This window comes from Corvus kubaryi, unplaced genomic scaffold (assembly GCF_017639235.1).
Source record: "Corvus kubaryi isolate FWS band 111438036 unplaced genomic scaffold, C.kubaryi_AGA036_p1.0 37398, whole genome shotgun sequence".
Lineage (NCBI taxonomy): Eukaryota > Metazoa > Chordata > Aves > Passeriformes > Corvidae > Corvus > Corvus kubaryi.
In genome coordinates, this window is record NW_024581137.1 from 28,250,283 (window position 1) to 28,274,299 (window position 24,017).

The 24,017-nt window shown below is 38.0% G+C and overlaps 1 protein-coding gene across 1 annotated transcript in view; it reads left to right on the plus strand.

The window, feature by feature from the left end:
• Positions 1-11,251, plus strand: part of MACC1 (MET transcriptional regulator MACC1) — a 36,954-nt gene extending 25,703 nt beyond the window's left edge. The window contains exons 4-5 of the mRNA XM_042043914.1: positions 743-931; positions 6,374-11,251. Of these exons, the coding sequence (XP_041899848.1) occupies positions 743-931; positions 6,374-6,586 (402 nt within the window). The 3' untranslated portion in view covers positions 6,587-11,251. The remainder of the gene's footprint in view (positions 1-742; positions 932-6,373) is intronic.
• The last annotated feature ends 12,766 nt before the right edge of the window (positions 11,252-24,017 follow it).

The following is a 24,017-nucleotide window of genomic DNA, read 5'->3' on the forward strand; positions in this document are numbered from 1 at the left end:
ACAAGTAAAAATTCTGTATTTTGATCTTGATCTTTCCCTGAAAACCTCAACAGTTTCAGTGTAATATTTTGGTGTTAATTTGAGGAGAAGAAAAAACCCCAACATTTGTTTTACCCATTAGCTCTTATCCAAACAAATAAAGAAAGGATAATGCAATGTATCTGCATGTCAAGGTTTTACTCCTTCAACCATTTTGAGTGTTATTAAATGCTTATTTGGTGAGGCGGAGGAAAGGTTTTATGTTTGAATTTCTCCTTAGTGGTCAGCAAATTATGAGTTTGGTGGGAGGAGTAAATCAAAAGGTGCTGGCCAATGTGATCAATGATTTTCCAAATAAAGCCCTAGATGAAGGACCACACCTTAGTATAATAGTGCTCTAACTTAATTTTCAAGTTTCATGTCATACTTCTAAGAAGTTAAACTTTTTTTTGTCTCAAATATTTTTGTTGGAGAAGTATGTTTTTCTTTCAGGGTCTGTAAGCTTGGCAGGATCCATTTGTCACTGGAATGCTGAACCAACTGAATGCCAGCTTCATTTTTTTCTTAAGCTTGTGGGCAGCTTTCCTCTGAAACTGTTGGCAACACCATTTTGTAGGAAAAAAGTACATATTTGTAAGAACAAAAAAAGTAACAAAATATCTTCCTGTTTGCATAGAAATGCAGAATAGTGTTATAAAATTAAATGAAAATGTTCTGTTTGTAATTACTGGTGAAGGATCACTAATGAAAATCATTGTTGCAGGCACTTTTGAAAATAGATTGCCAGGGATTAGTGGCACGTCTTACCCAGGACACCATCATCTTGACTTCAGCAGTCAAGCTTGGCAAAAGCTGGCGGGAGCTTGCAGAGAAGCTAGCCCGACTCACAAAGCAGCAAATAGAGGCTTATGAAGTGCCTCACCAAGGGAAAAATGGAGCAGTAGCTCTGGAGGTAAGGCCCTGGTGTAGCAGTGCATGCACATTTATTTGCTGCTCTGCACGAACACAGCCAGGGACCTTCCTTCTTCCTTGTTTTTCATTCTTCTTTTCTTTTGCACTTTCCAGTGAAGATCTTGGTCCCTGTCTTGAGCTTCAGGGCCACATTCAAATTTTTTTATTGTCCTGTCCACTTGTTAACCTTACTCACACCTCTGCTGTCATTTCAGACACAGTGGTCCTTGCAGGAGCCACTTCTGATCACACTCCATACAGCTTTGGCTCTTTCCGCAAAAAGGAAGCTGACTTCTGTCATTAATACTTTTCTATGCCGGTGTAATAGCTGTTGTCATTTAGCTTAAGTAGCATGAGAAGAGGTTGGAAGCTCTGACACCAATTCTACTTCTGTTGTATGAATGCGGCAAATCTGTGCTTTAAGTTTATATTTTTTCAGGTAGATCATGATTTTTTTCCTTTGTACAGCATTTTTCTTATACAGAAGTTTGAGTTCTGTATAAAAGTCAATTTATCCTCTCAGAGGTGTTTTAGTGCATACACATCTAAGGAGCAATTTATGTGCCTACGTCACTAATCTCTAGTGACATTTGAGGTGACCAGAGGTACTCATGGCACCCATGCAATGTCAGGTATGCCACAAGACTCTTGTCCACACTGCTGAGCTTAGGGTCAGCCTCTGCCCCTGGCATACCTTTGCCTGGGCAACCAGGTTACTTCCTGGCCTTCTCTCTTCTAACATCAAAGCATGCAGTAGGCCCATTCTTTCCTTTTTTTATGAACGTTGCTGAATGATCTTTCTGACTTGAGAGCTTACATTCAGGCTTGGCTCTCCCTCTGCCTATACTATCATCCCCTGATTATTGCAGGTAATGTACATGATCCGGACTGCATTCACTCTCTCTGACCTCTTCGTGCCAAAGGAATTGTTATTTCCCATTTACAGGTTCACAACTACTTGGATAATTTTTTCTTTCTTTTTTGTTTCCCTGTAGCTGATTCTTCTTATTCCTTGCCAAACATATTCTACTTTCCACTGTCTGAATTCAGTGAATCTGTCATCTTGTTTTTATCTGCTTGGTGATAACTATCAAGATATTTCTGCTCTAATCATGAACCATTACCTCTTATTCCTTTTGAATGCTCTGCCTTCCCTCCCCAATCAATATTTGATCAAAATTCCCCCTGTTTACTCATGTGCTTCTGTACTTTTCAACAAAATTATCTGCATAATTGTTTGCAAACACAGCCTCCTTCTCAGATCTAGTTTTTCTCTTTGAGCTATTTCGTGTATTTTTTTTTTAGTTGTTTTTGGGTACTTAAGTCTGGATGCACCTTCCTCCAATTTTTTCTCATAAAATTATCAGCCTTTCCAATCCCATTTCTACTCTCTTTTTTTTTTTTTCTTTTTTACTCTTAGGCAGTGGCTTGTCTCATTTCCTACACTTTTGTTCTATTTACTAAGATTCTGTGTTTGGCTGATAAATGTCCAGCTTTCTACAGAAGGAATTATAGACCTGAACAATGTAGAACTCTGCTGGTCTCCATGTGATTTCGAAATGTTTCCCCTTTGCTAATAGGCAGCAGAAATAAAACAATTTTATAACTGTTTTTCCAGCATCATACCTATTTATTTTTTTATATTCAGAAAATTTATAAACAAACATTTACTTTGTTTTAAATGGGTTTTGATTTTACATGAAGCTTATCTTCCACGTCATACACCCTACTAATTTGTTTTCAAGAGTTTTTTGCATTATTTTTATGGCAAACCACCCACAAAATTCTCTGCCTTTTGTGACAGTGTCTGCTGCCAAAACACAGTGCAGTCAAACTCCTATTTTTTCAGAGAACATTCAACAAGCAAAAATCAGAATTTTTCTATATTTCTGTGTCATTTTTCAAGGATTAAATTGGATCCATGGAAGATTTATTGGTTTGGGGTGAGCTTTTTAATTGTGCTTGTCCACACGGATGTGAGTTCAAAGTACAAGGTTTCTAGCACTGGTGTCTCATGTGATCACTGAGTACCCTCAATGTCCTGTGAATCTAACCTTAAATTTCAGTACTTTCTAGTAAATACCAATGCTTTCTTCCAACCTTTTTAAACTTAAAATTTCCTACTGATAGTAGTTGTTTGCCTTAAAATCCGAAACCCAGCAAAGCTGGGGAAGGATAACAAGTTTTGACTAGTTATTGAGGATTATATGAAAATATTAACTGGTTCATTCCCCACCAAGGACTGTTCCACTATCAGGAGAATTGATTGGTTGAAAAATGTTTCTGCTTTTAAACTTCATAGTTTTCTTGGTGGGAGAAATCTTGCAAATGATCATGGGCAACTTGAGGGTACATACAGTTGTTGTATAGATTATGAAGCGTTTTTCATGAGTAAATTCCAAATCATTTTGCAGTGGATGTAGGTATCATTATTGTGTACTCAGCAGAGAAAGTGGGAACAGAGGGAAAACTCATTCACACAGCTGAGATGAAACTTGACCAGGATGCTGCAGTGATTTAATATTTTTCCTGAAATTCTGCTTTGATACAATTCAGGAATGTTGAATGCAATTCAGTTCACCCATTGCATTAGAGTATGTGGATGTGGAGAAGAATCTTCCTTAGAACCACTGCTGCGTTTGCAGTATTAGTTTAATGTGACGAGTGTGTAGATTATTGCTGAGTTAATTATGCACCAGTGGTGACCAATTTGTGAAGATTTTGATCCCCACATTCTTCTTTTTCTTCTTTCTTTTCTCTTAGATTAAAAAAAAAACCCAAAACAAACAGTTGTGATAGATTAGTGGAAACCAAGGTTTGTATTTAAGGATATTTCAGCCAACTGTCTTATTACAATATCAGACTGACCTTCAACATAAGTCAAAGCATAGCATCTTTTCGTATTCGTTGTCTTTTGACATTCTAGTGAAGACAGCAGACTATACCCTAATCCTTTAAATAACTTTGTCTAACAAGAATGCAAGAGAAGGAAGAAAGAGACCCAGAAAAAGCATAACCAGTGACAGAATTTCAGGAAACCAGCTTCTCTTGTAGGAAATACCAGCTTTTCTTGTTGGCTACTTTGGCAAACAAGCTAAAAATAGGAATACAGAAACTTTCTGGTCTCAGCATAAATACAACAGTGGTGACCTGCTTTAGTTCATTAAAATATATTGTAATATCTAATATTTACAGCAGTAAATTAAAAAATTACATTCAGCTTATCATCTCTAAAAACACCCGAAAGAATTCGTCAATCTTCTTCTTCCCACCTACCACTACTGTACTTTTCTCCTTCTGTAACGTTATGGTTATGACTTAAGATAGACTTGCTTAAAGGACAAAGTGGGCACCATTCATTTGGGTAAATGACAATACCTTTCCCTCCTGTAGACCTGAAATGAGAAACTTCACTGAAAGCATAGGCACTTTTCTGTGGCTTAAACTCAAAGTAGAAACTAGACTAATCAGACTGTGAGACATGCTGAGTAAGTTTAGTGTAAGTTTAATGTTTTTTTCCATTTGGGCATGGCAGCAGAAGTCGAGGTAAATGTTTATAGAAACTATGACAGAATCAGTCTCGGGTAAGCTGAAAGATTGTAGCCCAAAAATATGGACAAAAGCTCAGGACTATGAGTAAAGAAATTCTCCTCCTACTCAGTTCCTCCAGGAAGCAAGTTAATAATGCTTAAGTCAAGGAAGTAAAGCTTTATGTTGTGTACTGTTTGTAAATTAATAAGATTATATTGAGGAAATAACCAATTTCCTTCAGAATTATCCTTCAGAACCATAAAAACTGTTTTTTCAAAAAAAGAGGAAAAGATGCTAAAAAACCTCAACTTCCTCATCACTTCTGTGTATCTATATATGTGCAGTCATCAGTCCATATACACTTATTACTATGCATAAGTATGTTCCTGTTAAAACAGTAAATGACAAAACCTTTTAGGAGAGTCATGGGTTTCTTTGCAGATTTGTGTATCATCCCTGCAACTGTTAACTCAATTGCTGATTGCAAAATCTTTATTGCCAATGAGGAGAGAGAAACTAGAATTTTGATTGCCCAAGTAACATTTGGAAAAGCAGCAGCTGGGAAAATAATTATTTTGTTTGTTAACTGAGCAAATTTACTCAGCACATTGAAAGATGTAAGTCCAGCTTGGTATCTGAATCATGCTGCTATAACTTAATTAATGTCATTAGAGCAATGACGAATTACACCTGCTAAGGATCTGCTCTACTTGTTTGGCATAAACCAAATAAATTGCAGTTTGAAAAACAAAAAAGCACTGGTAACCTATCTTTTTATTTCCTTTGTTTCTTGCAAGAAAATTTTTAAGTTGTATGTCCTAATCAAAAAAAATTATTATAAAAGTTTTTGACTTGCCGGTTTTAGAGTGTTTGGGTGCTTCCCCCCTGCCCCCCCCCTTTTTTCTTAAACAGATTTTATAGAATCATAGAATCATTAAGGTTGCAAAAGACCTCTAAGATCAGCTAGTCAGATTATCTAGATCAACCTTGAACCCAGTACTACCGAGTCCACCACTGCACTATGTCCCTAAGTACCACACCTACACGTCTTTTAAATACCTTCAGGGGTGGCAACTCAACCAACTTCCCTGGGCAGCTTGTTCCAATGCCTGACCTACATTTCAGTGGAGAATTTTTTCCTAATATCCAATCTAAATTAATCAAGGGGGTTTCATTCTGCTCTCCATCCTTGTATTCCAGCTCAGCAGAATGGATACCCAGAGAATATCTGGTCTGGGTATTAAAGCCTGAGGCAAGGAAGACGTTAAGAGCCTCAACTTTTCCTTCATCCTTCATCACTATGTTGCCCCCTGTATCCAATAAAGGTTGGAGATTCTCCCTAATCCTTCTGTTGTTACTGATGCCTTTCTAGAAACACTTTTTATTGTCTTTTAAGAGAGTAGGCAGATTAAGTTCCTGCTGCTGTTGTCAGAAAATATTTCTGAAAGGTAAAAAGCATGTTTAAAATTTCCAGGCTAAGTAGAGGGGCAGTAGGATGTTGATTAATGGGGCAGTAACCATCAAAAGCACAACCAAATAGGGAAACTGTTTCTGGGTGTATGCACTGCAAAAGATGATCAAGGGGAAAAATGTTTTCTTTCCACCCTTGTTCTTTGACTTATATTTTCAGACAAGGATATATTTTGACTTGGTGATAATCATCTGAATGAAGAATTTATCTATTATTTACCTCTCTGAGAATTTGAGAGTTTCATAGACATAATGTAAATAAGATTACTGCAGTTTTTATATCAATATGCCTTTTTTGATAAAGCGTTTCAGCATGCCTAGTGATTAAACACTTATTTTCGCTTTTCTTTTCTATGACTTTTCAACTATTTAGCTTTTTTCTTTTCTCCTCTCAATAATTAAATTTCTGACACTGAACCTCATTTTTTTCCTTTGTTTTCAGATGATGTGGAAACCTGCATATGACTTTCTCTACACATGGGCTGCCCATTATGGAGACGGTTACAGGGACGTCTTACAAGATCTGCAATCAGCCTTGGATAAAATGAAAAACCCAGTAACAAAACAGTGGCGAGAGTTAACTGGAGCTCTGATTCTTGTGAATTGCATGGAGGTGTTAAGAGCAAGTGCTTTCTCCAAAATGGAGGAAGAGTAGATGGCCAAAATATGTTTTTGGAAAATCTTTTAGGAAACTATACTGCTGTGTACAGTTTATTTGTGTATATTTGTGTTTCGGTGATGCTTATAGAGCATGACAGAATGAAGTTTGTTTTAACTGAGTTGATGTTGAGTCTAGCCCTGTGGTTCTCAACTACAGATTGCCAGAGCTTGCTGACGGCTTCTGAGTAAATAAGAAAAGAATGGGGGATTAAGCTAATGAGGTCAACAAAAGTGACTTGAATTCTATGGGGTATTTTCTAAAAGGAGCTATTTCTGATTGCACTGACTTCTAGGCAGAGACCAGATTTAAAACCAGAACTGTTCATGGATGAGTTCAGCATGTGGGACCTAAGTTTACATTGTTTTCAGCAAAGTATTAAAATCTAAATATTTAATACATTATACTATTTGGTGCTCAAACCCCTCAAATCTAAGTTAATGGGTTCAGGTTAGCCTACAAAAAATCATTTAAGATTCTTTCATCCTCATCTGGGACAAAACTAATTAAATTGTCTCACAAAACAGGAGTTCAACAGTTCCTGGAAAAATAGGTGTGTGTTGCACTTTTCCAAAACAGCTTCTGGTGTCTATTTTGAAGACTGGAAGAGAGACAGAAGATAAAATGTCAAAAGTGTTTGGTTTTGATTGATTTGTTGATGTAACTCAACAGGGTTTTTTCTCTTTTTGTATTTTTGTTTATATTTCTGCAATTTTTTTCTACATTCTGCTGAGTGGAAATTCCAGAAAATTCTGGAAGCCTTCTTTATGTACACTGTCTCTGATAATTTGTGTAGTCCTTCTCTGTTGCTTTTAAAAGAGTATATAGGGAAAAGAGACTATGTAAGTGCAAGGGCTGGAAACAATTAACATCCACATTTGTTGGTTGTTTTCTTCTACCTCACTGGATATGGGACATGACTATTATTTTCTCAAAAAAACTTAACAGTGGGGTGCTTTTTAGATTAATTTATTTATGGAGCAATTAATTATAACTAGTCATAAGTTCTAAAAAGAACCCTGCTTAGATTATATCAGTAAAAAGTCTTTCAATTACTGAGTAGCTTATTGTAAGTACAGAAAATACAGGCTGAATAGTAGTTTCAGGCTGACCAAATTTTTTAATATAATTTTTTTAACATATTAAATATATTTTTAGTTAAGTGGTAGATCTAAAAGGTTAAAGCCATTTTGAGCTCCTTTGATCAACATTAATTCAGAAACATCAGCAAATACTCATAACAACCAGTTGAAAAGAAAATTGGCATTCTGCCATCACTTGTGGTTGACAAGACAAAGCCAGATTCTTTCAGGAGTACCACAAAACAGCACTTCAGTCCAGAAACTGCGCTTCCGCTGTTGTCTTAGTGCATTTCTACCAAAAAGGGAGGTTTTGTGATTCTAAAATAAAACTGTACATTTAGACATTTTTCTTCCCCTCTCCTTTCTTCTAACCTCTTTTCTTTTCTACTTTCATTAAGCTTTCCCAAAGCACCCGTAGCTCAGGAAGGAGGCTGAGGAAGGAGTAGTTGCCCCAGTAATAGGTAAATTCGTTCACCAGAAGAAGCATCAGGGCATGACTGAATTAGCATGCATGCAAGTTGTCTGGCTTCAGTGGACTTGCCCTTGATTTGCAGGACAACGAGGAATTAGATCCACAGAGCACTATCTGTTATTGCTGATCAAGGAAAGGTGGACAAAAAAGAGTCAGTTTATCAAAGCTCCCTGTTGTTTCAGGTGCCAACACCTATTTTATACCTTTCCCCACATAGTTTTAAAAAAGAGCTGTAGAGAAAATATAAAATTCTCTTGTGATCTGCACTTCAGTGCAGAGATGCTTGTTCTTCCTTCGTGCAGGTAGTGAAGCCCCCAGAAGGTGAGAAAGCAGGTTGTCCTACTCTTTTGTGCTACTAGGTAAGGAAAAGGTGCATACTGATACCTTTAAATATATTAATAGACATCTTTAAAGGTAAAAAGACACATTCAAATATTAAAATATAAAATATTAAAACCCACTGCAAACTCCCTGAGAATTTTTTTTAGGTTTCCCAGACAGCTTCTATTTTCACCTTAGACCCTGCTCGTAGCAGACTGTGAAACCTGAACAGGATTTTTCAGTGGTGCAAGAGGCCACACACCAGATCGACTTAAAACCTCAGGGAAATATATTTTTGCCTCCTCAGAGCTGAAATACCAGAGGAGTTCAAAAAGCAAATCTTTCAGCTTCACTATGTTCGCTCACCATCTGCTTTTCATGTATCCCAGCAGGCCATGCTCCCTTGCTTAAAACCCTGTTAAGTCAATTTTTAAAACTCTTTTTTTTATTTTCCCCCTCTTTTGTTAACCTGGCTGCAACAGCGAAGCAACTCAGCCTACATCTGTTTCTGAAGACGAGCCTGTGCTTCCATCCATTTTTCCCACATGCTAATTTCTTATCTTTAGTAAATATGAGTTGACTTTCTTTTTCAACAAGACATGAAGTAATTCCTTTACTCAATTCTGTATTTTTCTGTTATGAATACTATTCAAAAGAGTGGAAAAAGCTACAAGAAGCACCAATTCCTAATGGCACACATCTACCAAATACCAAGTATAAAGGACAGGCTGCCCAAAATCTTTGAAGCTGAAGGAAAGTCCACCCTGAGAAGGTAGTCGGCGATCGTGGTCTCAGGAAGAGAAGGGCCCAGGGACCAGAGGCTGCTGCCTCTAACTATCACGCCTAGGCCCTTTCTTTGCTTTGAAAGTTTTTTCTGTGTTGAACAAGAGTTGAGTTTGGCCCAGTAAATTTAGCAAATATTGACTCAGTGAGTCAGTGTTCTCCTTAGCTTGCAGAATTATGCAACTGGTCCTCCAAGTATGTTTCTTTAAAAGGAAATTTATATCTGCCTGTAGTTCTGCTGTATTCCAGGGCCTTCTACTGCTGGTTTTGGTTGCTAATTGCACTCCTGTTTCTGCTTTAAGCTTCTACTCATATGAATGAAATGTGCTCTCATGCAATATTCTGTTTACTTTAGCAGCCCACACTGGATATATTTAAAAAAAACAGGTATTAAAACCCCATATTTTATTTAGTGGTCTAGTATTCAAAAACCACAAAATGCCAGCTCAGAGTGGAAGCAGCTGTACTCAACAGCAACACACAGCTTGGAGCACATGGCTTAGGTAAACACACTCTGTTCTTGACCTTTTCTCTTTTCCTCCCACCCTGTCAAGAGAGAACAGCTTTCCCATGAGCCTGCACACATACTTTCTTGGGTTTCTTCAAAGTGAGATGAGATTAACAACTCTTTGGGAGGAGACTAGGAAAAATACCAGCCGCTGGTCCTTGCCTTAAATGACCCTCTGTTTCCAGGTTTCCTAATTTCTTTGTGTAGAAAAGAGCTGTGTCAGCCAGTTCCATTTCCCTTTGAAGTTGTAGGCAGAAAACCCCCTCACCTTCCTTCTGTCTTCTGCATAGGTGTTTCTTATGCAAATGAGCAAATGGAAAAGTTGTGAGTGCGTCTGTTGCTTTATGATTCCACCTACCCATGACAGCTGGAATAATGACTCCCTTGGCTGAGTCTGCACCTGAATAGGGCAGACACCTTCCATGGTGGGCAGTGGCAAGGAAAGCCTGTCACTCGTACTAGAAATGCTGGTTTTTCAGTGAAGTTGGAAGCCATTCATGTTTCCCTGCAGAGGCTTCATGCCATTTAATGACACAGTGCAGTGACATATTTCTGAATTAATAACAGTCAGGGTTGGAGAGAAAAGGCAAATTATTTCCCCCAAGAAGTTCCAGCCCTCCAGTTTGGTTGGGGAAGGGTTTGGTTTCTTAAGTTTCACTTGCTTTTTTTGGAAAGCAGAGGTTTAGGGAAGGAAAAGGAAGTTTCTTTTAAAATGTAAGTAAAGGGCTACTCCCCAAGCCAGGCTCCAGGCAGCAGGGTGGATGCCAAAACCAAGCTACATGTTATGGGGTGTTCTTTGTGGAATTGTCTAGGGAAGAATTTGGGAGGAGACATCAGCCATCTTTCTTCCTACTGAGAACAGAAAATGTGGAAAAAGGGTCAAGTGTTTATTAAGTAATTTTTTCATGAAAAAGTCTGTTTTTCACAAATCCTTTCTGGAAACCTAAGGTGTGGGGAAAACAAACACTAAGCAGCTCCAAAGGAGCAACTCAATTTTGTCATGTTGAGCTGGCTCTAAAGACCTACTCCTTAAGTATCTCTGGGCTCAGTAAGTGATCCAACTGACAGTGACCTACTAAATAACAAAGGCAATTGTGTAGAACTGCAGATGGCAATGCTGTATTCCCAGCTAAATCCAGTGATCCTGCTTTGTCATCATCTAATAGCTTGTTCAGCTATGAACAGCTGTACCAAATAGGAATATAAAGCTATGCTGTTTTGTTGTGTTTGTGTCATAGATATGAAGATTTCCTGTGGAAAGAAAGGAATAAAATAGAGAGCAAAAGGGTTGTATTTCCCACCACGCCCAGGAATAGAATGTAGCAAATTATACTCTTCACATTAGTGTGGGACACCAACCATTAAATTCTCTGGCAAGGCCCTAGAACAATTGTAGATATGTAAAGAAAATATTAGTCTAGTGTGAGTGATAATCATTGTTCTTGATAGTTTTGCTGCCAATAAATATCTACAGACACTATGGGACATTCAAATAACCTGTGATTATTCTTGGTACAAAAAGTACCATTTTCTATTTCTTGCCTATATATATATAAAAAATTATTTTTTTAGCTTACAGTATATATTTTTAAACAAAATAAACAAAATTATATTGTCCACTAGAATCATTTGTGAATTATATTTTGGTTTTGTAAGACTAAGAAGAGTGGAGGAAGAGGTCATGAGGTGAAAGATAATGGTTCTGTAAATACCAGGAAATGAACAATGCTTTCATACACATTTCTCTTCATCTAAAAATCCTGTGTGTTAAAAAGATGAACTCACAGTCCTTTTAGTGTGTTCATAAGCAAAAGTAATTTGCTGATATTTCTTCCAGAAACAGAATTATCTCACTCTTGAGAAGAGGGCAGTCTGTGGACCTTGCAGCAGAAACCAGGCCTTCTCACAAGGACATGCTCTCAACTTTTTTCTTTTTTTGTTGGAGAATCATGAATGTAAGTTCAAAAAGATAAATCCTCATTTGAAAAGGACATTCAGAACTAACACAAGCTTCTGAACCTTCCATAGAAGGAAAAAATAGTGCTGATTAATTTTTTAATTGAACGTTTATTTCAGTTCTCAAATCAAATTCTTGTGATCCTTTCAGTGTACATTGGACAGGAACACAGTCTATATCTTAAATCCTAAATTTATGGTTAGGATTTAAATTTTAAACGAAGTATGAGGAGTTACCCTGTGAATTGAAAGGTCAATTTACATATCTATTCTAAATCCCAGGTTTTAAAATGTAAATGAAGTGGCCTGGCAGAAATAGGCATGGCAGCACAATAGTCCCAGGAGAGCAGACAAAGACGAAATGCGTTCAGCTCCACTCCACGACTTCAGAGCCTTAAACATTGTGTTTGTGTTAAATTCAGTACAAGATCTAAAATACAGCCTTGTCAAATACAATACCCTGAGAACAATAGAATCCGGAGTGACAAGGGGGAAGTGAATATGCAATGACTGCTCAGTCTGTCTCATAACAATGATGTTATCAGGCAATGGGTTTAAAAATAAGCAAAAGTGCCCTTTCATACAGTGAGGAATTGGGGAATGTGTTGTTATGGGATATTGTTGAAGAAAAAATGACACATGGGTGCGAAAGAAAATCAGTCAAATTTACAGAGAAAAAAAAAGTGCCTAGTAGATTTGGTGATTTGTCTACAGCCACCAGCTTCATATAACACAGACCTGGATACTAAAAATGCAGCAGGGAGAAATACTATACTCTACTTATCCAGTTTCTCACCATTTCCTCTGGAGACTGTGGGTCTGGAGTGGGCAGATGCCTGCTCTTACCCAACCCTTCCTGCAGTCTCATAACCATGAGACTCACATGGTCCTCACATATCCCAGCAGGTTCCTTTCTAGCACCTGCCTCCTTTTTGCCCCAGCTCAGGCAACAATTCCTCAGTTTATTTAGCAATAACCATGACACCTCTCCAGCTCTGTGGCCTTGAGTGCCAAGAGTAGCTGGAATGAGCTGTGATCCTCTGACATGCTGCCTCTGGCCATGGGGTCCCTGATAGGGGAGCATGATCCTTAACTTTAGGCAGGGAGACATCAATGTACCAAGACTCCTCAGGGCTGGCCCTGCTCCATGAACTTTCTTCTCCCTCAGGATCCAGCATAGTCCTATTTTATGAATCTGAGGGAAAATCATGAAGAGGGGGAAGGATGAGTGGAGGAAAGCAGTAGCAGATTTTGAACAAAATTTTAGACAAGAGAGCTCATTTCTTAGTTCTACTCACAAGCAGGAAAAGTTATTATTAGAGTCTGAAATTATTTCATATAATGCCACCCTCTGTTCTTCATACAAAAGCCTCTATTGCTATTAATAAAGGAATTTAAAAATACCAAACAGCCAATGGATGATTTAATAACGCTGCTTATAAAACTAATTGTGTGCAACTGAAAAGCTCTCCCTGGGGTCCCATTTGCAGGAGGGTTAAATAGGATTATCAAATCTAAAAGAATAAAAAAGATAAAAAACTCCCAAAGCTCTGAAGCCTCAGCAAGAAGGAGCTGGGACATTTTGCTGAATAAATTATAGACCTCAGCCACTAGTACCAGGGGATTATCTCATAGAAACAGAAATCTGAATTGGCTCCACATGCCTGCAAGCTTCATTAAAGGTTTTGGGTCAGAAGCTTCATTTTCATACATATGAACAAGTCTCTTCACCTGGGGACCTCCAGCCAGCAGGATGACTTCAGTGGCAAGTCATTTACCCTTCATGTCAGGGTATCAAACATAACAAACCACTGTAGAAAAACTAAAGGGCAAAAACCTCATCCTTTCCTCAATTTTTATCTGCCTATAAAAGGCCTATATTGCACCATAAAGAAAAAGTGATGGTGTAGCTGAGATGGGGAGAATGAGAGTGAACAGTGCAGATCCATGTGGAGGCTGTCTGATACAATTTTCCACCACAGATTTCTGGTTGGAAGTGTTCACATTAGTGCCACGGAGGCACAGACCTCTTTGCAACCCATGCTACAACCCTGCCTTCCCAGCCCTTCTCATGTCCCCAAACCCTCTTTCCCCTCTCCCCTGAGGCATCCTCTCCTCAGCCTAGCTGGCAGTCGTTCATTGTACGCTGCCACTCCACCTCACACCTCGGCTGCTCTCCTTCTCCCACTGCTCTGGGTCCTGGGAAACGAGATACCCATCTCCTCTGACCCCCAGTCTTCTGTACTTTCCTCTTTCTCCAAAGATCCTCCTAAGCTGGACAAACACTTCCAACAACCTTAGCTCCCTAGGCTTTCTACCACCTGTAACACACCTCTGTGAGCTTCTCTCCAGCTCTTCCTTGCCCCGTGTCCACCCCATCCCAGCCCTGCAGGTCCTTGCAGGATTTTCACAAATCTTGTGTTACCTGTTGCTCAATCCCTGGTCAGTCGATGCTATGCTCTCCCCTTAGCACCATAGTGGCTGAACACAGCCATTTATTTGGCTCCTTGCTGAGGAATAGACTCCAGGATCCAGCCCCTGATGAGACTGAAAACAACATGGACATAGGTTGCCTCAGCTGAAAAATCTACCCACAGATAACTTCAAAGGCAGGAGAGCTGAATATATCCAGACAAAAATCAAAAGCAAAACCAGAAACTTGGTAGTTGTGTCCTTTAATAGACAGAAACCAAAGATGAAATATGAATTTTGACCCTAGGCTAAATACACTTTCTCACGGCTTTCTGGTTTCTTGCTATTTTACACGTTTTTAATTAATTAAGCCACAATATTTAGGAGAAACACAGTAGTTACGGTCAGTATCTGTTTAAGGCAACGACTTTAACATCAGAAGGCTTTTGTCCTTTTGAAAGACTTCTAACAAGTAGGATTTTGCTTTGGAAATTGGGTTGCATAAAGGTAGGCACTGCTGGCACAGTAGAACAGCAGTTGATGTTGATGGACTATTGCATTTCTACAGAAATTTGTGTCAGGTTACTTCACCAGAGAAGGAAAATATAACAAGATTCAGGATGTGGAAGCCACAGTAATTAAAACCACTACAAGATATTAACAGCCAATCAACACATTTCAAGCCCCATGCATTTCAGGTCTTCCTCAGTTTATTTTTGCCTGCTTTATGTCTGGAGAGGAGATGAAGGTAAAAGAGGAGAGAGAGGAAAAAGAGAGGTTATTGTTACTTGGATGATTATGATTGTTAGCTATTTGTACTACATCAATGGCTGGTTTGAAGCTGAAGATGTACCGTGCAACGATCTCCAAAAATGGAAAGTGAGAAAAAGAACAAGAAGCAAAGTGAAGCTAGTAAAGCCTTTTTTTCAAGGTCACTCAAAGGATATCTCCAGGACCTTTCTAAACTCTTGCTCAGGCCTTATCTGCTAAGCATTGCTACCTTAATAATTATGTGGATTATCATGAAGCTGCATATTAAAAAATACTTGTGGTTTTGCATAGCAATGTTCATGGGTTCTTCCAGGAGCATTTGCAGGTTATTCAGAGTGTGCAAGTTTTTGTCATCCAAAAAGACACATATTCTTTCACTTAGCCAAACTGAGGGCATCCTCTGCACATGGGATCTGTGCATCTTACTGCACCGGAGAAAGTACCCTCCACCTGACTAGTGGTCACTCCTGGGAGGGTTCATTGAAACCTCACTGTACTAGTTTGAAAACAAACCAGTGGGAGGCACCAAGTCAGAATAACAATTTAATGGAAATTAAAGAAAAGGAAAAAAAAGTAAAAGAAAACACTGTCAAACTGACAGAGTCAAGATACAACCTGAGTCCCTGTTAGGCAGGGTGGTGGTAGCAGTCTGGTAGAATGGTGGCTGCAGTCCTCTGAAGCAGTGATCCTGTAGTAAAAGAGTCTGCTCTTCCTCAGAAGGTCCAGTGGTGGCTGTGTAGCTCCTGTCCTCTCAAAATCCAGTGGGAAGCCGGTGTCTCTGGTGTTCAGCCTCAGATTATATCCATGATGGGATGCTTGGTTCCTCCCTCTGGGTGGAACGTCTCACAATGGGGTAACGAGTCATGAGGCAAAGTGTTGATTAGGCTCATTAACAGAAGATAGTCCGGAGGGAGTTATCTCTGAGTCAGGCGGCAGGACAATGATGGGCAATTAACAGAAAGATAGTCTGGGGGGGAGGCAAGGAAACACTGCCCCACCTGGTTTCAACAGCTCCTGAGGATGGTAATAGAATACACTGCAACCCAGGACACTCACCATATGCAGATATGGGCTGAAGCTTTAGGAGAGAGGAGCTAGCCTGCATTGCAACTGTAGGCCAAAAACTGTGATGAACTGTAAGATTAGCTATGTAGGAGATGTTTTTATTCATATACTAATGGACATCTAAGACAGGACGTTTTGTAGAAGCCGTGACTTCTGTACATCTTTTATTCAGCCTTCTCAATGCAAGTGTAGCCAGTAAAAATAAAAGCTGGGAAATATCTTTAGCAGACAAAGACACTGATAGAGGAGCCCCCTGTTTCTGTGTAATACTCAGCTGGAAGTATCACCAGAAACAGTAACACCAAACCAGGAAGTTTATCTTGAGAAAAGACAACACTTAAATAATCCAGACATATTTTTTACATAGTGTCAGGTACATCTCTAGAATAGGCAGCAGTGAGATTTTTGATCACTTTTTATCAATTGAAATATTATTTCACATTTCACCGTTCCCAAAGTGAGCAGTTTTCTTGTAACTGTATTATTTCAGATGAGATTTTTCTCTCAGACTGGCTCTTTCAAAACAGATATCATTGATTATAGGAAAATAACATCCCAGCCTACTTAATCTAAATGAGAATCTGGACCCACCTACAAGCCTCCAAGTAAGGTACTGGCTTTAAATAAATTTTTTTCCCTCAAGTCCAATTATTTTTGTCCTCAAGAATACCTGTTAACTTAGAATAGTGCTGTTAGGTCTCCCTTTTTCTAATTAAGGCAGAAGGGACGCATTAAAAGATGTTCATAAGCTAAAGATGGTTTGCACCTTTATTATGTGCAGCAGTAATAGTTTTCACTGTACTACTAAAATACCTATATAACAACAGTGGCCTGTATTCTGATGGCTTTATGTCACTAACCATTACAATTTTACACAGTGGTCTTGCAAATGCTGACAAATTACGTCACTAAATCCCACACTATTTCTCTGTACTTACCTATATTAAATGGCCTATACTGCAAATCATCAGGGATTTTTAACCTCTTTTTTAGAAAAGGTACTTAAAAATCTAATTTTTCTTTTCCCTCATTCTCCTTCTTTTCTGTGCACAAGGATGCAGCACTTGGTACACAGTACAAAGAAACATTTTTGTGGGAGGTACTTCTTGAAATGCTGGCAGCACATGACTAAGATTATAATGAGCACAAAAGTGCTTACAAAAATGCTAAGAGGAGGCCATCACAGTACAGAGTAATAGGCAGAAAAATAATTGCTGAGGTTAGTTAGAGAGTTCCTGTATGTTGTTATTAGTTATGGCCCACCAAAATTTTGCAAAACAACATGACTTAAAACAAAATAAACGCTGATGTCAGCCACTGTCTCAAGTCAGAGACCAATAAAAACCAGAGTGAGTCTTCATCATTCTGGAGCTTTTTCTCTTTCCTGTGTTTCATTCAGTGGAAAAGCCTCACAGTTTTCATTCGCGAATGCAATAATAGCAAAATATGGATTCCTTTTCCTAACCTTGTTTAGTTCCTATACAGTTCTGGAAAATATTCCCCTGTAGCTAGTACTCTCCTCAAAAAAATCAATCACTTCTGAACACAATACAGTAACCATTCACTAGCTTGCATAATTTTGCCTGTGCTCCTATTTGTAATTATCTTAATTAATGAAGGAGAGGATCATAGGAAAGTTTCAAAATTTTAAGTAACTACAAAATACCTACTGAAATTAAAGTAATGGCATTCAAAGTCTCAGCGTTCAGAATTCTGTCCTTTTTTTTTCCTATTCATATAATTGAGTTCTTTATTTTTGGCTATTGGTTGGTTTGTTTGGTTCTGTATTGTTTACAGACTGGTTTAATTTTTCCCCCTTCACTATCATATTAACATCAAGACTCATTAAGATTACTTTGAAGGCATCATATAATACTATAACACTGTCTTCGTGTTTCATTACTCTTCTATTATAGCTAAACCTATTTCAGCCTCTGACACATCTTGGCTATTGATGAAAACGTTGAAAAAGCCTGTGGAGAATTGTAGTCTGATGCTGATAGGACACAGCTGAAGGTCAGGAGATAATTTAGACCAATGTATTTAAAGGGTTTTATTACTGTGCTATTTGTAGTAACTGATCCAGAAACAGGCAGCATCAGTACTGTTATGCTAAGCACTGCATAAAAGACAGAGCAAAAAGCAGTTGTCAAGATCTCCTTGAAGCAACCACAGAATTTAACTGTAAAGGGCACAGAGATGCTTTTCATCTATGCTGAAAGGTCACAGATGTCCACTAATTTTCAACTGCCATAGTCCCTTTGATCATGAGTGTTATTTTAATACCATTAGCCATCGATTCTGCAACAGCAGTTGATTCTGCAACAGCAGTTTGAGAACCACAGACTTAGTTCTCTTGCAAACAAGGACTTTACACACATGAATATTCATGACTGACTGGACAGGACAAGTGAAGGTGATTGATATGAAATAAAGAACTGAAAATCATGTGTTCTAGCCACTGCACCAGCCATTTCTTACATTGGCTCCTCCTGCGGTATTGAACAGACAGCAGTCAGTTGAAAATTCAGACTGACTCAAACACCTTGATTTGAGCACTATCAGTGTGTCTGCTCTCATTATTCACTTGTCCCAACTCACACAACTGGCAGTAGAAACTATCAGGAATAACAATCTGGCTCAGTCATCTGACTAGGTCAGCTTCCAGAGCTGCCTACTTCACTGACTGCTGTGAGTTACTGCTGCAGAAAAACTGGAGTCCAAACATGCATCTGACCATCTTGCTGCAACTTCAATTCACCACCTTCTGTGGGAAGAAACTTCTTTCAGACAGCTGCGGTACCAGATCTTTAACTGGCCCTCACAGCTGGAAAAGTGCTCTCACTTTACAGATCCTCTGGAGGGACCCAGGGTGCTCCAGTACTGTTATATAAGGAATGTCCTCCTGCTATTTTACTACCATGAACTTTCACTTCATTCAAGGCAATTCAAGGTCAAATTCAAATGAATGCACACATTCATGAAACTCCAAAGTAGACAACACTGTTATTTATACAAGACAGCTGCAAATTTGGAAACAAAAAAATAAACAAACCCAGTGTGCTTAACACACTTAAGAAATTAGAAATATCACTCTTTCTACACCTCTTATAAATATGGCCTACTGTCACGTCCTTCTCCAAGGTCTGTGTGCCCCAAATTCCTGCTGTTAGAGTCAATGATTAGACAGACCTCATCAGAGAGCACATTGTTTCAGTGTGGGATAAGGACTTTTACAGCCAGTCTACTCTTCAATGCCTTTTTGAGGGGATGTGGATAGGTTTAGCTTTTTAAAGCTCAAGGAGAAGATTTCCAGCTGGCCAGCTAGATTAGTAATTTCTCCTTAAAGGGCTAAATGCCTTCTCTCTCCTTTGCAATTCTCTGACAAATATGTGAAATATACTATCCTGGAAGAAAACCAATCCCTTGTTTTCCTAAATTAGTTTTCTACTTATTCAATAAGTTGGACTAGCTACCTTCATTGTCAGAGCAGGGCTCGGCTGTCTTGTGAAGTCCCACCTTGAATCTGTTTCTTGACCAGGAGATGTCTTTCCATTCTGAATTAAAATAAACATGGTGTCATTTGGAGAAAATGACAATGGAAAAGAGGAAAAGAAAAGGGACTGGGGTGATCAGCACTCTTAAGGATGACATAGTGCATGCTAGTGTAGATATTGTGGTGTGTAATCATAAGCAATCAATTGGAAAACCTCAGCTGAGCTGCCTATAGGTAAGCACCCTGCTATCATTTCAGGGTTTGAGGTAGCAGTTGTCCAGACAGAACAGGAGAAGAAATATTTCACCAGGCATGTCAGCATCACAGGTAAGAAAGTGAGTGCACCATATTAGGAAGGGTAAGGAAGGAGTTACAGCCCTTCTAGAACAACACCATGTGTCTGTGGGTGATTCATTCACTATCAGAGGCTACCTTCAAAATTTTCTGCTTAAACTTTTGGGCTATAAAACAGATATAAAAATCACATGACTATTAATTACAGGTCAGATGGACAGCATCTGACCTATAATTAATCCAGCATCACTAGTGGAAGCTTACACTAAGTGAGGCTTGGATCCAAAATTTGTAAAGTGGCAATAAATATATACAAATTATCTAATATAATACACACACATACAACATTTAAAAAATAATTTTTAAAGTCTTCTTGGAAGTGTGCTTCAATTACAACAGCGACAAAAATGAGCTAGCCACCCTCTTTGCCATCCAAATGAGAAGCAGGCTCTGCAGCTCTTTGGGAGCTGTGGCAACTGCCATTGGAATTTTATTGCAAAAGCCAGGGAGTGTTTGGAGACACTTTTTAAATGGCTTGATGGTTCTGCCAAGCTACTTTTATATGGTTACCTTCTCCTGGGACATACATATCCGTGAGACAGCCTAGGTAACTAACAGTAAAATTTGTCCATTTGATGTCAGCAGCAGGATGCCAAGAGCAGGGTAAACTGCATAAGGTTTAAAAGCAATGCCCCTAGAGGAAAAACACTCTAATTATTTTTCAGTAGCACTCTATTTGTTTGACTGTGAGCTCTTTACTTTTGAAAATATTCACTGATCATAAACTTCAAGTGCTGGGATCTTTTCCACTCCTCTTACATCTATATTGTAAAATTAGCTAAAAATATGTCTAAAATAGGAATAAAAAAAATAGTGTTTACCTAACTGCCTGAAGTATATAGATTATGGTTCTCATGGAACATAAAACAAAGTCCACTGTGGAGTCCAAGCAGAAAATAATGGAACCACTTGATACCTGGGCCTCAGACTGAGTCTTTTTCACAGTTGTCTTATACCTTGGATGCTCAAAATCTTTAGGTGTTTAATTCACTCTCTGTGATGGCATTTGCCAAATACTGAATAAGAGGAAAAAATACTTCTTTCTCTCTTCAAACACATGCCTTTGTGGAGAGAAAAACCATAACAAATACAGAACAATTTTCAGAAATGTCCAGTTTGGCATAATTTTAATATCTTTGTTTAAGAACTTTGAATAGTGGTTTAGTTTTACACCATAAAATACCATAAGTCAGCTGAGGGATGCCTAGCTGTGCACATGCTATTTGATCCCTGTAAGACTTCCCAGCCTAATTCAAATGAAAAGCAAGGGACAACATATTGTTTGTATATTATTTATTCTAAATAGGGTTGTAAAGTTGTTTAGACACAGATCAGATATTTTCTAAGCACTAGAGGCTACATTATTTTATGTTTTGACTAAGCCAAGAGGCCTTGCTAGAGTTTTCACTCTTCATCTGCAATGAACTCGACACTCTTGGACAAGTATCTTTTTCTCATCTTTTAACTAAAACCACAAGTAATCTAAGTCAGATGACTGAGCCAGATTCCACTTCTTAGAGTGCTGACTTACCATTAACTAATGTTAATTGAGCAACACAGACATAAAGTGCTGTAAGATTTTAATATTAATATTTTATTCCCAGAGACTAAAGTAAAAGTTTTAAGACACCTTAAACTGCACCTTCATGACCTGTGCTGGTTAAACATTCTAGCTACCTTCTCTTAAGTACTCCCTGATTAGCAGCTCAGCCCAACACCAGCCCTTCAGTTAGAAGTGTCTCTATCACTCCTCTTTTTCTAAAAGGGGTTCTACTTTGTCTTATAAGCAAAGTAGGGCTCCTGTAGCAGGAAGATCGTCACACTCACCTTCAGAACACAGGACGAGAAACTCATGATTAAGAAGATAAATACGACAGACTTCTACAGTGAGGAATCATGGCATGAGATCCAGATTTGGCTAAAGCAATTTAGAATTCCAGTAACAAATACTTAGTTCAGCACAATGTTGACTTTTTCAAAAAGAACCATGTGCCACACATATGTTTCTTATGGATAAGTTTATTTTTCTTTTCTTTCTTTCTTTCTTTCATGCAAAGAAGCAGATCATCTTAACTAAACAACCATGTACTTGTTTAGAGGAGGGAGGGACTAAAAATCTTTCAACACTTCGTCCAAGTCCCATGGAATGCCAGGAAGAACTCCCTAGACAACCCACTGGGCTTCCCATCAAATGTATACCATGGCATGACAGGACAAAGCAAGCAGGGACAGACTTGAATCCTAACACTAAATGGAGAAAGGGAAAGAATATGTTTGCGTGGGATCTGAACAGGTTTTCCATAGCAATGGTGACTTAATACTTCTAGCTGTATCTTTTCAGATAAAAAATAGTTTAGAAAATTAGTAGTTCCTTGGTGGTTGTGTTACTTAATTAATAAACATCACAACCACCTAAGTCAGTTACCTCCTAAGTCTCCAGTCTAGAGGGTTGTAGTCAGATCTCAGCAGTAAGAGTCACTTTCCATATTAACTGGTGAGATCCTAAAGCACAGTTATCAACTCTCACAGTCTACATCTTCTTTAAACCTCCACATTCTAGAGGTCTATTCAGACAATCTCAGTTTGCATTTTATTTTAGGAGCCAAATGATTACAAAGGAAAGGGTGCAAAATATATCTGAAGAGCATATCTTAAAGTGAAAACCACAGGGTAAGTATAAAACACACAAAAGGTATTTTACAACTTCACCTTTTCCGAGGTTTGTCTTATGATTATGAAACTCTTGTAATAAGCAAGTGTTTTTATAGAAAACACTTGGCACTCCTGATATCCTCTTAAACATCTTCTATTTGTGCTGCATGCTGAGAAAAGATTATGAAGAGGCCACATAATTGTTATAAAATTTTGGTGAACTTTCAGCTGCATTTTTAGAATAAGTGAGATTTGCCTAGAAGCTATGGTAAATAATTTCTCAAGCAAAGACTATTAATCCCCGCAAGGAATTAAAAAATAAAAGTTGTACGAATGCTTTCTGATAAATCAGAATATAATTGCAAATGAGCAATTTGTTTCTAACAAAAAACCAGTCACTTTGACAGCTATAAAGAAAAATAGATTTTATTTCAGCATTGACTTATTGGAGTGTAGCAGTTCAAGCAGCAGAAGTGAATGTGTAAGCAGAGAGATGAAGAGTTTTAATAAACTAATCCTTAAAATAACAGGAAAATTTTCTTTAATAAGATTAAAGACAGGAGAAGGAATCTCTGGCCAAAAATAGAAACTTAATTTGAGAATTCAAAATCCATATTAAAGGTGCCTATTGGTGGAAGTACCAAAAGTGATAAAAAATTTCAGTGATTTAAAATAAGATTCCTTAATGTTTATTGATACTGTTTTATTAGATCACTACATTTCTGTAATGATATTTAAAATATTTGAGTACATTATATTGAGTTTTTAGTTACCTTTAGAAAAATAGTTCTGACAGGGCAAATTGGAAATCAGTATAATGATTTCCATACTTATCAGAGCTGAATTCTAACTCAAATCTTTAAAATCATGGATCATCTAGTTAGTTTCACAATGACAAATCATCAGGTTGTCATTCAATACATCTCTATGTTTTAATGAAATGAAATGGAAAATAACACGGTGGGCTCATGTGACAAAAAGAAAAGCTCTTCTTCCATCATCCTCCCTAGTCTTGTCCTGTTGAGCAAAGCTTTACAGATAAGAAATAATCCCATTCCAGATGCCTAATTAGCCCCACAGTCCATTCAGTCTTTGAGCTGCTCAGCAAGACTGCCAACAATGGAATCAGTTTTGACAGTGATTTTTTGCTTAATAGTGGTATTAAGCTGATTATAATTCTAAAGACTGGACTGAATACACACACATATTTTAAATAGACTATTAAATACAGATAGGCACATCTTTAAGATGGGTGATTTATTTAGCAAAATCTCTTTGACAGAGAAGTCTTCCCCTCTCCAATTTATTCAAAATTTTTGGATAAGATTGAGAAAAATTCAGGAGGACTTCACAAAAAACAACAATGAAGGATAATAAAAAACCTCCTGAAGTATCAGAATATTTTTTGACATTTTCTAAGTGGAAACAAATTGGATAATTTAGACATTCATTAAAGAAAAATACCTTTCAAAAATGGAAAATAAGGAACAGGACATGCAAGTTTTTGTTTGTTGGGGTTTTTTTTCCCAGTTTTTTTTTTTTTTTAAGTTATTAGT